This window comes from Nerophis ophidion, linkage group LG07 (assembly GCF_033978795.1).
Source record: "Nerophis ophidion isolate RoL-2023_Sa linkage group LG07, RoL_Noph_v1.0, whole genome shotgun sequence".
NCBI classification, from domain to species: Eukaryota; Metazoa; Chordata; class Actinopteri; order Syngnathiformes; family Syngnathidae; genus Nerophis; species Nerophis ophidion.
This window is the reverse complement of record NC_084617.1, coordinates 60,396,143-60,413,360: the sequence shown is the minus strand read 5'-3', so window position 1 is coordinate 60,413,360 and position 17,218 is coordinate 60,396,143. Positions and strand designations below refer to the sequence as shown.

Sequence of the window (17,218 nt, the reverse complement as noted above, 5' to 3'; positions counted from 1 at the left end):
CGGGAGACATAGTCTTCCCAACGTGTCCTGGGTCTTCCCCGTGGCCTCCTACCAGCTATTTATGGAACATGTCCACAAAAAAATCTAGCTGTCAACACTGAATATTGCATTGTTGCATTTCTTTTCTCGGTTTATGAACTTACAATCATATTTTGTTGAAGTATTATTGAGCAAATATATTTATAAAGGATTTTTGAATTATTGCTATTTTTAGAATATCTTTAACAATCTCACATACCCCTTGGCATACCTTCAAGTACCCCCAGGGGTACGCGTACCCCCATTTGAGAACCACTGGTCTACATCAGTGTTTTTCAACCTTTTCTTAGCAAAGGCAGATTTTCTTTCATTGAAAAAATCCCGAGGCACACAACCATTCATTAAAAAATCAAACTCAACAGCTGATATTGACGATTAAAAAGTCGTTCTCGCAATTGTTGGATATGAATTCAAACCATAACCAACCATGGATCACTGTAGCTCTTGTCTTGTCTCAAAGTAGGTGTGCTGTCACGACCTGTCACATCACGCCATGAATTATTTGGAGGTTTTCCTGTGTGTAGTGTTTTAATTCTTATCTTGCACTCCTATTTTGGTGTTGACTGTCATGTACGGATGTACTTTGTGGACGCCATCTGCTCCACACGCTGTAAGTCTTTGCTGTCGTTTTAGTTCTTGTCTTGTGTTCCTATTTTGGTGGCTTTTCCTGTTTTGTTGGTATTTTCCTGTAGCAGACCTAATCAGTGGCCTCGTGGTTCAAGTGTCCGCCCTTAGATCGGTAGGTTGTGAGTTCAAACCCCGCCCGAGTCATACCAAAGACTATAAAAATGTGACCTACTACCTCCCTGCATGGCACTCAGCATCAAGGGTTGGAATTGGGGGTTAAATCACCAAAAATGATTCCAGAGCGCAGCCACCGCTGCTGCTCACTGCTCCTCTTACCTCCCAGGGGGTGAACAAGGGGATGGGTCGAATGCAGTGGACACATTTCACCACACCTAGTGTGTGTGTGACAATCATTGGTACTTTAACTTTAATTTTAATTTCATGTCTTCCTTAAACATTCCCCGCACCTGCTTTGTTTTCCCAATCAAGACAATTTAAGTTGTGCGGACGCCATCCTTCTGAATTCGCTCAGTGTCCTTTCATTTTAGGTAGTGCTTTTTTTTTTTTTTTTTCTAGCCGTCCATAGCGGCCCTACTCATATGGATTCTTCATTAACCACTCCAAGCAACGTTTGTAGGTTTTACAGTATAAGTAATCAATCAGTCAATCAATATTTATTTATATAGCCTTAAATCACAAGTGTCTCAAAGGGCTGCACAAGCCACAACAACATCCTCAGTTCAGATCCCACATAAGGGCAAGGAAAAACTCACAACCCAGTGGGATGTCAATGTGAATGACTATGGGAAACCTTGGAGAGTAACGCAGATAAGGGTGACCCCCTCACCCCCCAAGTAAAACTGTTTAAACTTACTAAACTGTTCCATGTGTGGTGTCTGTAAGAGAGTTTTCACGCATATTTTTACGTTTGTAATTAGCTAATATGCGAACACGTTTACGAGTGTCTGTGTTAGTGTTATTAACCTACAACGGCATTCTTTTTGTATTGTTTCAGTTTCACGAATTCCTCAGTAAACTCACCAATGTGGAGTTATTGAATCTGTTTAGCTAATTGAAGAACTTGCTTACACAGCTTGTGGGTCCATGACGATGACTTCTGTTTTGTTTGAACAGCCGTTTTACTGCCTTGTTACAGGCGCCGTTTGGAAACAATTAAGGTAGGTAAATAGACATTTACAGAATCGTACTGTGTAAATAACACATGTCACAACGGCTTTTTGTCCGGTGCGGCGAATATATAGAACAAATATTTTTTTCTACTAAAATTAGTGGGTGCGGCTTATATCCCGGTGCACTCTATGGTCCGTAAAATACACTATCTTCTTTTTCCAGGTTTTGCAGTGCAATTTGTGCTCATTGCGGTGTTGTTATGACAGGTGGACAATGCTTTTGAAATGGCACCTGCCTGATTAGCACTTTCTTTGTTCCGTTAGCGTTGGCACGCCATGAAGCGTGATTGCAGTGGGCAAACCGGTGGTTTTAAAACAAACCTGCTGCTGTGCTGATATGCATCACATTTTACCCCCAACCTTGCTTTACAACCTCGGAATCAAATGAGGTTTGTTTTTTTTCCTTTCAATAGTCTCTGCGCAGTAAGTAGATTCGAAATGTGTGTTTCCTGCATTTATATTTGCAGGCATAGGCAGGGAAATTGCAATACAAACGCAATGAGGACAGTGGAGACTTTTTAAGAAAGTGTGGATTTCACTTCATTTTCTGACCAGTTTTTTTTCTGTTTTTTTCTTTAGGCTGCTTCGATGGCCCTCAGCAGCTTGGGCCATGTATACACAGCCATAGGGGACTACCCTAACGCACTGGCTAGCCACAAACAATGCGTTCTCCTGGCCAAACAGTCAAAGGATCAGCTCTCTGAGGCTCGGGAGCTGGGAAACATGGGCGCCGTCTACATCGCCATGGGAGACTTTGACAACGCCGTCCAATGCCACGAGCAGCATCTGGGCATCGCCAAGACCCTGGAAAATAAACGCGAGGAAGCTCGAGCCTACAGTAACCTGGGCAGCGCCTACCACTATCACCGGAACTTTGACAAGGCCATGTCCTACCACACGCACGTGTTGGAGCTTGCCCAGGAGCTGGAAGAGAAGTCCATCGAGATGCGAGCGTATGCCGGCCTGGGTCACGCCGCCCGCTGCATGCAGGACCTGGAGAGGGCGAAGCAGTATCACGAACAGCAGCTGTCCATAGCCGAGGGTTTGAAAGACAGAGCCGCGGAGGGAAGGGCTTCTTCCAATCTAGGTACGTACGTGGAACTCTCAAAATAACTATAGGACCATGACACATATATCTCTCACAAAGGAAGGATTCTCCCCTGATGAGTTTATCTTCTTCCCTCAACAACAATGCATTCCATCATCTTCTGATTTGTCGGATTTACTGCTAGTGTCCCAAAAGCACGCAATGTTGAGTTCGTCGTCATTTGAATGAGCAGTTCTCAGGCCAAAAGTTGGTCTGTTTGTTTCTGTTAGTCTGTAAAAGTCGTGCTCTGTTTATCGGTAAAGGTCAGAATTCTGTTTCAAGGCAAATTTCATGGATGACTGTTTTGACGACAGCTGAGTGAAAGCAATACAGGGCTATTGAACTGGCGGCCTTGGGGCCAAATCGTGTCTTGGGATGACACAGTACCGGCATCCCCTAGTTTATTTCCAAACGTAGGAGACAAACATTTTTACAGTTGTACAGAGGAACTTGGACCACCGTGAACCTTTTGGCAGATCCTTGCATTGACATTTTTACTGAAGTGTTCCTCAAGGCACCCCTTAAAATCCCCTCCTTTTTTGGCTGTAATATGATTTATGTAACTAAAGTGCCGCCGTAGCTTGTTTACTTCAGATGCAATCAGTAGTTGTTTGTCAATGTCTTTACTTATCAGTTATTCCCCCAGAAAATGTGTTAGTTAAGGTGGTGCCTCTCCGGCGGGGTGGGTGGGTGTAAGGATCGGTGTAACGCGGCCTGTCGCTGCCACCACAGCCTGGGAGACTATAGACTACAGACTGCGGTGAAGTAGGCCGACTTCGTCTCATTAAGAAGCCTACAATTTTTGGTTGTCTTTCCGTTCCATTTGCTGAATGGGGATATGCGATTTGTATCTCGATATAGCTGAGCTGCCGCGTATGTTTCTAGAATGTCAACGGGCTCATATTGATTATACCAGTAGTTGACTGGGAGGTGTTTATTATAATTTGGGGAAAGTCCGCTGTCTTACCTGCTGAACACCTATCTGCTCACTCCACCGAAGGAGCACTGAATCTATGCGTTTTGAATGCGCAATGCTGATATGCTGTTACATGCGCTCTGAATCCGCACTGCTGATTGGCTGTTACATGCGGTCTGAAGACGCACTGCTGATTGGCTGTTACCGCTCTGCATGTAACCAATCAGATGGTTCTGTGGGTGGAACAATGCTGGGTGATGCAGAGACATAATGGCAGAGGCAGAACTAAGCACAGCAGCTTGTTAAGACTTTAGTTTAGGCGGTGGCTCTTTGCTGTTAAGGCGGACGCCTTAACAACAAAATGCTGCGGGAAACCCTGCTTATACTAGTTGTTTTCCTCAAGGTTCCATTTTTGGTCCTCTCTTTTTCCATCATTTGGGCTTTTCAACTGGTGGCCCGCAAGTTCAGTTAAAAAAGGTTCACATTTTTGTCGCAGATTCTTAAAAATCCTAGAGTGCAGTCATAGAGATGATCTTTGACTAAGTTTTTTGCAGACCTTTCAGAACAGCAGGGTTCTCCAGTAACTCTGACGAAATAGATCTAAATTAAATGTCTACCATAGAGGATTGTAGTTCTCTAGAATAGAAAAAAATAAGACTATAATGAAGGTAGAAGTCCAACCCAGGGGTCCTTAGCTTTCTGGAAATGTGGCCCTCTAAACAATTTAGTTGAATATCTTTGGCACAATACTAATAACAACCTAATATTGCTTTGGACCACACACAGACCTCAGTTGCATCAACACGCTGAATATTTCATCAGCATGATTCAGTTCACAATTCAAAATTTGGCATTGATTTTAGATTGCTAGCTGGGACTTGGATCTTTGATTCAAATAATGTATAATATAAAAGATGTAGCTACTTGTGGTGAGCAAACAGCCTCCCACAGCTTCACAGTTTTATTGCAATCTTTATAACTTTGTTAAGCTGTCTGGCAGCAGCTCCACTGTTTTTATTCCTTTTATATTAACGACTATTCTACACTATAGCAAGTAGCTGTTTTCTAGGGGGGGGAAGCCTCAAAATTGGAGCATTAAATTGCAGATGCTTCGCAGTTAAGAGGCAGATTTTACTCAAAATGATTGCAACATAATAGTACATAAATTTCAGTGTTGGCAATTAGTTTAATTTTAAGAATGCATATGATACTTTGTAATATTTACATATGTTGCATTTTAGCACATGAAAGCTTTACTATTTTACTGTAAAAATACACCTTTTTAATTGCCAATACACTACTGATATAGATATATGTATATATATATATATATATATACATACATACATACATATATATATATATACACATACATACATACATATATATATAAATACATACATGCATATATATATATATACATACATATATATATATGTATGTATATATATATATATATATATGTACATACATACATATATATATATGTGTATATATATATATATATATATATATATATATGTATTAGAGATGCGCGGTTTGCGGTCTCATCCGCCGAGTCCGCGGATAAACCGCGGGTCGGGCGGGTGACATGACGAAAAAATTGATTTTAATTAGATTCGGGCGGGTGGCGGTTGAACCATCCGGAATTATTTAATATACATGGTTCTGGGATCAGTATCCTTTGCCATTCAAAGAGCCATTTAAGACCCGTGTCACAAAGCGAAGAAGACAATAGGAGACGCTAATATTCTCTAGAATGACTGCCGGCAGTCACCCAGATAATAAGTATTAGGGTGTGCTATGATGTCATTGACTTTGTCGCCTTCTACAGCATGTACGATCTGCTTGCCAGTCCAGCATCATGTTGTGTGTGGCTTCCGCAGCAACCCGTACACGACTGCAAGGCATACTGGGTGACACAGAGTAGACTAATGGTTGTGATATAAACAATTTTAACACTCTTAGTAATATGCGCCACGCTGTGAAGACACATCATTCAAGATTGACAAACACATTTCGGGAGGACATCCTCCCAGTAACACAACATAAACGCAACACAACAAATACCCAGAATCCTTTGTATCCATGACAATTCCTGATGATTTTATACACCCCGCTAGATTTAACCCATATCGGAACCTATATTGGCCAATACCGATATTAATCTGAAATGATGTCTGTTTTTTTTAATTATTTTGTAGTTTGAAATGTTAGAAAAGGCCTGATCGTGTACAATGACTGAAAAAGCAATGGCATGTATAAAAAAATACCAATCTTATGACAGATTTATTATTTTAAAGTGACAGCAAGTGTTCACAATAATTCATGAAATTATGGCCATGACGCAGTAAATTGAATGATGCGGACATGTTTGTTACTGGATACTTTCTAATAAGCTTCATTCTTGTCACCTTTGTGTGTGTAAGTAATATGCAACTATAATTAGCTGCTAGCTCCTTGTATCCTATAGGCTACCACGTTTACCTTTTGTCAATGACTTCACTTTGATACAAGAACAGATTAAACTTGTATATTTATTGGTGGACATTTAGATTTAGATATCGGAGATTTTAGATGCAAGCCGACATCATTTGTACTTGTTTTTTTTAATGCTTATATCGGACCGATATATAAAATCAATTTAAGGTCGGTACATCCAACCATCCATCTGCCATCCCTCGTCTTCCACTTATCCGAGGTCGGGTCGCGGGGGCAGCAGCTTAAGCAGGGAAGCGCAGGCTTTCCTCTCCCAGCCACTTCGTCCAGCTCTTCTCGGTAGACCCCGAGGCGTTCCCAGACCGGCCGGGAGACATAGTCTTCCCAACCTGTCCTGGGGCTTCCCCGTTGCCTCTGCCGGTCGGATGTGCCCTAGACATCTCCCTAGGGAGACGTTCGGGTGGCATCCTGACCAGATGCCCGAACCACCTCATCTGGCTCCTCTCGATGTGGAGGAGCAACGGCTTTACTTTGAGCTCCCCCCGGATGGCAGAGCTTCTCACCCTATCTCTAAGGGAAAACCCTGCCACCTGGCCGAGGAAACTTATTTCGGCCGTGATCTTGTCCTTACGGTCACAACCCAAAGCTCATGACCATAGGTGAGAATGGGACCGTAGATCGACCGGTAAATCGAGAGCTTGGCCTTTTGGCTCAGCTCCTTCTTCACCACAACGAATCGATACAGAGTCCGCATTACTGAAGACGCCGCACCGATCTGCCTGTCGATCTCACGATCCACACCTCCCTCACTTGTGAACAATACTCCGAGGTACTTGAACTCCTCCACTTGGGGCAGGGTCTCCTCCCCATCCCGGAGATGGCACTCCACCCTTTTCCGGGCGAGAACCATGGACTCGGACTTGGAGGTGCTGATTCTCATCCCAATCGCTTCACACTCGGCTGCGAACCGATCCAGTGAGAGCTGAAGATCCTGGCCAGATGAAGCCATCAGGACCACATCATCTGCAAAAAGCAAGAGACCTACAGTAATCCTGCAGCCACCAAACCAGATCTTCTCAACGCCTTGACTGCGACTAGAAATTCTGTCAATAAAAGTTATGAACATAATCGGTGACAAAGGGCAGCCTTGGCGGAGTCCAACCCTCAGTCTGATCGGTACACTCCTAGTGAATATTAAGTGGTACTCTATGAAGGCTTTAAATGACTGTCTTTAGCTGTAATACATAGCAAAAAGTTATTGTAATCTAATACTACTTTAGTGACGAGGTACTGTAATAAATCGATGCTTTTTTCCAGCCTCAAACCTTAGAGTAGTTGTGAAAATAAGTCTTTAAAGTTGATGCCAATTCAATGCTTTTTGATGCCCCAAGTCTTTGATCTTGCCATCCCATGCCATCTGTTGTTTTAAAAGCAGGGTTTGAACGGTCTGTGTTGCCACACCTCAGGCATTATTTGGAAGATGTCCCCCTGAAATACTATAATAGCTTCAGCATGGCCATGAAAATGCCATAACAACGGCACACACAGGCCATTATAGGAACTCTCAGAAGAAGACGTTTTGTCTTTTAAAGAAAGTGCAAACGCAGCTTTTGCACTTGCTGACTTTATAGCGTGCATTAGTAACAAACAAAGGGGTAATTGGAGCTTGTTCACAATGTTAAAGTCGTCAGTCTTCCCGAACTGTTTTTTTCCGGCTTTTGGTGGCTTATTATGACAACAGTTTATGTGACAGGTCAAAGGAGAGTGCAGGTCATTTCTGTGACGGGTTATTACGGAAATAGCGAAATTTGTGTGCACCGCTACACTGCAAAAACTGAAATCTAAGTAAGATTAAATACCTCAAATAAGGGTGATGTTTGCTTATTTTCTGTCTGATAAAATAATTCCTATCACCAAGCAGATTTTATGTTAGAGTGTTTTACTTGTTATTAGTGTTTTGGTCCTAAATGATCTCAGTAAGATATTACAGCTTGTTGCTGAGATTTGATGACCAATATTGAGTAAAACATGCTTGAAACTAGAATATCAAGTGTTGCAAAGCTGTGTCATCAACACTCACAAGTATAAAAGTACGTTTTAAAGTAATAATTTCTTATTTCAAGCATGAAAAAAAAAATCGTGACTTTGACACAATTTTGACAAATTAAAACGGATGACAGCCAAATGGACTTTGCTGTTTTATTTTCAATGAAACAATAGAACATACGCACTCATAAAGTAGTACAGTTGGCACAGTACAATAAAATGACAGTTAATATTTAATATTTCACATGTGACATTTCAAACTATTTTGAAATGTTCATGCACGTTCAGATGAATTCTTCAAAAATACAATAAAAAATTGTTTGGCCGGTGGTCGGGTTGTATATATGCACACTAATTGACTGAAAGAGCACGCACTTGGTGCGATGATGTCATGTTATGGTTGGGAAAATGCATTTTTTGACAATATGATTTGCGTGAGCGGCTAGTAGACCCTGAGAGTAACAACAGTTGCCTTGTTGCCTTTCCATTAAGAACAATAAATTTGTTTTTAGTGTAAGTTTGATGGTTTCAAGAAATGTAATGCCTAGTGCAGGGGTGGGCATTACGTCGATCGCGATCGACTGGTCGATCTCGGAGGGTGTGTCAGTCGATCTCAAGCCAGGCATTAAAAAATAGACATAAAAATGAGCAATCATCAATCATACCAAGACTTCACTTTCGTCAGTTGTTTGACATTCTCGGCACCCGAGGATCTTGTGAGATGACGCTGGCTGCTGCGAGCTCATATTTAAGAAAAAAATCACTAACAGGGCGGACGCAGAGAAACACATTTTATTTCTAGAGACTCCGTACCTACTGTCAAAACTCTAAAGACCGACTGCACAGTTCCTGTCTTCACTATAAAAGACCTGTTTCATCCTGCCTGTGCTAACAAAATAAGAGTCTCAGAAAGCTAGCGTGCACAAGCTAGCAAGCTACGGAGTTTGATGCCAATGTATTTCTCCCCCGCCCTCAGCGACCGCTTTCTCACTTGCTTGCCCACCCGCACAGTCACTGACGTCACTCACCTGCTGCCAGACATTAAAGGGCCACACACATATGCTACTCTCATAACAAAGTGTTTAAAAACGAGTATGCAAGTTGGACAAATGAGATGCCAAATCCAACCACTTTCATGTGGTATTGGACAGAAAGGAGGACTTTTTTTTTCCTCCATTTGAAAATGCAGACGTTATCAGCACCACTGTCTAATTCCAATCAATGCAAGTCATCAGAATCAAATACACCAACTTATATTCTTGTCTTCATGAAAGAAAGGAATCTATGTGTGTTAAACATGCTTGTATTATCATTAAACACCATTAACTTGTTAACAAAAATGTCTCTTTCATAAATAAATAAATATAAATTATAAATAGGAATGAGGTAGATCTCCTCGACTTGGTCAATTGAAAAGTAGCTTGCCTGCAGAAAAAGTGTGAGCGCCCCTGGCACTAGTGCATATAATACATTTACTTAATTTAAGAACATTTTTCAACATATTGAGCAAAAAGGTCTCTTTTTTTCTACCAAGAAAAGTGCACTTGTTATTAGTGAGAATATACTTATTTAAAGGTATTTTGGGTTCATTGAACCCAAAAATACCCCATTAATTTTACTTGTTTTGGAAAGTCTTGACAAGCCAACTTTTCTTGTTCTATTGGCAGATAATTTTGCTTAGTTCAAGTAAAATACCCCTAATTTTTGTATTTTTTGTCTTGTTTTTGAACAGAATGATATAATCCAGACTAAACTTCAAAAAGTCAGTGTTCAAAAACAAGAAAAAAACAAACAAAAATGAGATGTATTTTACTTGAACTAAGCAAAATTATCTGCCAATAGAAAAAAATTAGCTAACCTCAATAAACCCAAAATACCCTAAAATAAGTATATTTTTACTAAAAACAAGTGCACTTTTCTTGATTGAAAAAAAAAGAGACCCTTTTGCTCAATATGTTGAAAATATTCTTAAATAAATTAAATACTAGTGCCATTATCTTGACATAATGATATGCGCTCGGCATCATGATTTTTTTTTCATGCTTGAAGTAAGAAATTGTTACTTTAAAAAAGTAGTTTTATACTTGTGATTGTTGATGACACAGTTTTGCAACAGTTGATATTCTAGTTTCAAGCATGATTTACTCAATAAGGTCATAAAATCCCAGCAACAAGCTAAATATCTTACTGAGATCATTTAGGACCAAAACCCTAAAACAAGTAAAACACTCTAACATAAAATCTGCTTAGTGAGAAGAATGATTTTATCAGACAGAAAATAAGCAAATATCACCCTTATTTGAGATATTTAATCTTACTTAGATTTCCATTTTTGCAGTGCTTTAGTGGGCATTTTGAGATTGCGATTTTATGAATGAAATTAATTTATTTTGGTCATATAATCAACCATTTTTTGTGATCGATTTAACAGTACAGATTATACATATTTAACAATTAAACCTACTTTCTCTTGTTATATTCTTATTTTACTGTTACATTTTTATTCCCGTTGTTGCTTTTTATCCATCCATCCATTTTCTACCGCTTATTCCCTTTCGGGGTCGCGGGGGGCGCTGGCGCCTATCTCAGCTACAATCGGGCGGAAGGCAGGGTACACCCTGGACAAGTCGCCACCTCATCGCAGGGCCAACACAGATAGACAGACAACATTCACACTCACATTCACACACTAGGGCCAATTTAGTGTTGCCAATCAACCTATCCCCAGGTGCATGTCTTTGGAAGTGGGAGGAAGCCGGAGTACCCGGAGGGAACCCACGCATTCACGGGGAGAACATGCAAACTCCACACAGAAAGATCCCGAGCCTGGATTTGAACCCAGGACTGCAGGAACTTCGTATTGTGAGGAAGACGCACTAACCCATCTGCCACCGTGAAGCCCAAATATATCACTATATTTAGTCTATTTATACCTGCATTTTCCTGTCCATCCTTACACTTTCCATCATTTGTAATTGAGGTTCTGTGTGGGACAAATTCCCTTGTGGACCATTAAAGTTTGTCTGAGTCTAAGTCTAAACACCATACCTTTAGTTTTCTTATCATTTAATAACATTTTAATATCAACCTGCGATGAAGTGGCGACTTGTCCAGGGTGCACGCCCGCCTTCAGGCTGATTGTAGTTGAATTAGGCACCAGTGCCCCCCGCGACCCCAAAGGGGAATAAGCGGTAGAAAATGGATGGATGGATGGATTTTAATATCAGACCATTTTAGTGTTGTATATACATTATACACTTTAAGTACACTTTCACACTTCTGATGACAGTTTCTTCAAGAGCTGTATCGGTAATTCGCCCCTTAAAACTTTTTGTTGAAAGTATTATTGACCTATCTTTGTACGTATTTTGGTATTTTTGTGTTTCAAACATGCATAACGTTGTTACGATGTCACATTCCAAGATACCTGAAAAATCCTAAACTTTGAGTTTCCCAACCATTTCTAACATTGTTTACTTGCGTTCCAATCCACAATACAACAAGCTACTGAAAAGAATATCCATCCATTTCACATGAATAAATAATTCTTAAGTTTTGGTTCAAATAATCTGCTGAATATATAGAATATGGTGGATGATTTCCCAATTTAAACAAGACAATCATTGCAAGGGTTTGACTAAAACTGTATTTCACCAGCTTTGTAAAGCAATGACATCCTAATAAGCTTTCTTTGCTTAATAGTGCATGACAAAAGAAAGATTATTAATTGCACAATGTGTGTCTTTATCAAGGCATATTTGAATTTCATTAGATTATAAAGATGAAAGTTGAGTTTGCTTAGCAAGAAATTCGAGTAATAATGCCAGGATGCTGGGAGATAGGTATATTTCATGTTTGCTGGTGTGCAAATTGAGAATATCTTCTTCACACATTGTTTCATTAATTCACACCTTGATGATTGCAATGGACAGAAACCAATCCATATTTTAGTACATATGATGATGCAACATCAGGGGCTGTTAGGCATTTTATATTCTGGGATCAAATCAGCCCTCACCTGAATTTGAGATAAAAAGCGTCCGGTTGACCTGAACTGAATCTCTTTGCTGCTCGGCATGAAACAAATCAAGATGACTAAGAAACTATTTGTTACAGTTCTTGTAAAGTATTTGACTACCAAAGCGTGGCACGCTTTGGAGAACATCGTTTTCCTTGATAATGTAGAAATTACAAATAAAAGTACAATAAAAAAACCATTGTCCAACAGCTTACTTTTCGCAACTCAGCAATTAATTGAATACTGTATGTGGGCCATTTAACATACACACACACACACACACACGTGTGTGTGTGTGTATATATATATATATATATATATATATATACATATATATATATATATATATATATATATATATATATATATATATATATATATATATATATATATATATGTATATATATATATATACACATATACAAACACACACACATATATATATATATATATACACACACATATATGTATGTATATATACAAATATATATACATACATATATGTGTGTGTATATAACTATATACAAACACACCTGTTTGTATATATATGTGTGTGTATATATATATATATATATATATATATATATATATATATATATATATATATATATATATATATATATATATAATTATATGCATACATAATGTATATACATATGTATAGGTATATGTATTTAAAAAAAATTGGGGCAACAACTAATCCAATGTATTGTGGATAAGATTAAAAGTTACAAATACTGTACATTTTTTATGTTTAAAGAAAAAATACATGCTTCGACGAAGTCTGTGATTATTTGTGCTGCCCAACAATTAATTTTCAAATCCAATTAATCACACTTTTGAAATTTGATAAATCACAATTAATCACAGTAATTGACTTGCATTACTTTGGCCCCAATAGATTTGACACGATGCCATACTTGCCAACCTTGAGACCTCCGATTTTTTTGGGAGGTGGGGGTTGGGGGGCGTGTTTGGGGGTTGGGCGGGGCTAGTGGTTGGGGGCGTGGTTAAGAGAGGAGGCGTATATTCACAGCTGTTGTGCAGTTGTTCACTGCACTCTCTAAAAGCCGTAGATGTTATTGTCACATATGCATGATTGATTAATTGATTGAAACTTTTATTAGTAGATTGCACAGTTCAGTACATATTACATACAAATGACCACTAAATGGTAACACCCGACTAAGTTTTTCAACTTGTTCCAATCGGGCTCCACGTTAATCAATTCATGGTACAAATATATACTATCAGCATAATACAGTCATCACACAAGTTAATCATCATAGTATATACATTGAATTATATACATTATTTACAATCCGGGGGGTGGGATGATGAGCTGTGGTTGATATCAGTACTTCAGTCATCAACAATTCCATCAACAGAGAAATGTGGACATTGAAACAGTGTAGGTCTTACTTAGTAGTATAAGTAAAGCGAGCAGAGAACATAGTGAGTTCAGATAGCATAAGAGCAAGTATATACATTAGAAATACATTCGATTATTTACATTAGGTCAATCCGGTGAGATGGGATGTGAATGGAGGAGGGTAAGGGTTGAAGTTGCCTAAAGTTGTTGCCGGGTTGCCGGGAGGTGTTGTGGTGCATGTACAGTAGATGGCAGTATTGTCCTGTTTAAGAGTGTGACAATTTCACAACAATGCTGTTTGCGGCAGACGAACTGCTTTACGGTAGACGAAAACGTGACTGCTGTTGTTGTGTGTTGTTACCGCGCTGGGAAGACGTTAATGAAACTGCCTAACAATAACCCTATCTAAGAAACCAAGAACTCGCCCTCGATCATTCTACGCTGTTTATATTGTGGACATGAAAACAGGCTGTCCTCACTCAGGTCCGCATGGAGCTGGAGAAGGCGTGGCCTCCAGCTCCGCCTGAATTTCGGGAGATTTTCAGGAGAAAATTTGTCCCTGAAGGTTTTCGGGAGAGGCGTTGAATTTCGGGAAATCCGGGAGGGGTTGGCGAGTATGCACAATGCAATTATATTGTTAGAATGTCATACAGTATATATATATATATATATATATATATATATAAAAATGTTTTAACTTGTATGCACTTCATGAATTTGCTCTTTACTTGCTACCACTTTTACCTAAAGTCCCACCTGGGAATATTTTGAAGTGAAATTTGCCAGTGAGTATAGCAGTTGGAGTCTCCTCACTCATCTTTGCACTTGCATATGCATTGACCTGATCACTGACCGTATAACAACCTGCACAGCCTTTCAGATATCCATCCGCAGTTAAAGTAAAGGAGCATCAAAATAAATAGCATGTTTAATCTGTCTTTATACAGGATCTGTGATTAATCTCATGCAATAGCATTGACAGTGTAGAATATTATTTTTATTAGTATCAACAGTTTTTGCATTTTTATTTTTTCCCCCTATAGTTAATTTTGATCAAGTGATAAATAAAATAAATTAATTTCATTGTGGTTAAATTGTATTTTTCTAATTAAAAACAGTTTTGGCCACTCTTGGCACAAACAGTTAAATATGCAGAATACCTAGAGAATCGTGTTGGGCATTTAATAAAAGTAAACAAAATCCACAATTGTAATTTGTAGTTGATATTCTTGCATGTCTTACCCCCGTGGGTGTAATGGTACGGGCGTGTGTCTTTAATGGCGGGGGGCATGGGTTTGATTCCCTGGCAGATATGCGTCAGGAAGGACTGGCATTTGTCGTAAAAAACTAATCCAAAACCATTCATGCGATTGACTCGGCGTGGTGACCTCTGATCTGGAAAACCTGAAAGTGGAAAAAAAAAGGGGGAAAGAATACACACTCTCGTCTGAAATCGTTCACAATTAAGTTGCACTTTCTTTCATTTGCACATTTTCAAAAATATGCACAAACATTTCACAGGTTCTTCTTTGTCCAGGGCCTCACCCCAAAGTCAGTATTGAGGTAGATTGAGCAATTATTTTCGTTTAATCTTGATATCACAGTCGAACATATGAACTTGGGCGGCATAACTCGGTTGGTAGAGTGGCCGTGCCTGCAACTTGAGGGTTCCAGGTTCGATTCTCGTATCCGCCATCCTAGTCACTGCCGTTGTGTCCTTGGGCAAGACACTTTACCCAGCTGCTCCCAATGCCACCTACACTGGTTTAAATGGAACTTAGATATCGGGTTTCACTATGTAAAAGCGCTTTGAGTCACTAGAGAAAAGTGCTATATAAATATAATTCTCTTCACTTCAACTTGTAGGAGCTAAAAAGCAGAGCTTGGTTTTAGTTTTCACCACATTGTTCGTATTGATGCGGTTGCAAACTTTTCAATGTTTTTTGTGAAAGTTAAAACATGTACCTGTTATGACGGGGTTTTTGCAGCTCACTACGATTTTTGTTCCCCCGGGATGCAAACGGACTATTCCAGACAAGGCGTGCAGGTAGGAACATATTTATTAACCTTGTCAAAACTCAAAGTACTACAAAAAACGGAAAACAAGGCGAAGGCACAACGCGCTGATCGCACTTGAAGCTAAACTAACACTTAGCATCAACTATGACAAGGAAAACTTACTGGCTGTGGCATGAACAAACAAAAACTTACATATACTAGGCATGAAGCGAACACTTGGCATAAACTTGGAATCAGACATGAACCGAACAATGACGCCAGGCCGACTGACTGGCAAAAGCAGGCTTAAATAGTGGACAAAAAAGCAGGAACCAATGGAGCCAAATTAACAGAACATAACGAAAAACATGACCCAGATCACGGATCATGACAGTACCATGCGATGCAAATCTCCACCGATACTCTGGGGTTGGTGTTTTCCAGAGAGTCAATTTCGTGACCAAATACCAACCAGCTGGCCTTTCAACTTCCGCAACATTTTCCACTGTAGTAGTGAACAATGAGGGTTAAATTGAAGCCTGAACTAATTGATGTGGCTCAACAGTCTCTTTTATTGAAAATGAATATATGAAATCGAAGGGGAAGGCAAAGGTGGGCTCAAGGGTCTCTGAACAAGCCGTATGCATAACGGAAATTAGCATAATCCAGACCTACGATCACTGCCTACAAAGGTATTATTTGGAAAGGGAGACACGAGCCACAGCTGAATCACATTTAGGGATGGGTACTAGAGATGTCCAAAATTTTCGGCCTGCCGATATTATCGGCCGATAAATGCTTTAAAATGTGATATCGGAAATTATCGGTATTGGTTTCAACCTCCCGATTCTCGCGGCGCAACCATTCTCCCGATTCCACCTGGACAACATTATTGGGGACGGGCCTTAAAGGCACTGCATTTAACGTCCTCTACAACCTGTCGTCACGTAGCGTTTCTTCCATAAAAACAGCGTGCCGGCCCAGTCACATAATATATACGGCTTTCAGATACACATGAGTGAATGCAAGGCGAACTCAACAACAGCCATACAAGTCACACTGAGGGTGGCCGTATAAACAACTGGCGCCTATATCAGCTACAAGCGGGCACACACCTCAGCTAACGACACACATAGTCTTACACACACACTCTCTTGGGTTTGATACACTCCATTTCCTTAGGTTAGATTATTTCTTAGTATTGTTTTGTAGTATTATATATATAGTTATAATATATATAGTAAATTATTGTACATACAACACCCTGGTGTCTGTTGCCGTCATCTCCCCTTAGTCAAACATAACACATACAACCACATTAAAAGTAACGTGACACGACACATCAAACTCATTAGTAGCGGCGTAGTAACTGAAGCCGAAATAATTAATTAGATTACTTGTTACTAGTAAAAATAACAGCCTTACTAACGCTATTACATAATAACAGCGTTATTCCTGTCACTGCAGATATTCAGACGATCATACTTAATTCAGCAATAGTATTAAGTACCAAATATCTGTCGTCTTCCTGCTTTGTTTTTAACTG

General features: G+C 39.6%; 1 protein-coding gene across 3 annotated transcripts in view; it reads left to right on the top strand.

The window, feature by feature from the left end:
* LOC133556628 (tetratricopeptide repeat protein 28-like) overlaps positions 1-17,218 on the top strand; it is a 655,127-nt gene that overhangs the window by 509,342 nt on the left and 128,567 nt on the right. For all 3 annotated transcript variants that reach the window (XM_061906744.1, XM_061906745.1, XM_061906746.1), the window contains one exon: positions 2,376-2,883. In XM_061906744.1, the coding sequence (XP_061762728.1) occupies positions 2,376-2,883 (508 nt within the window). The remainder of the gene's footprint in view (positions 1-2,375; positions 2,884-17,218) is intronic.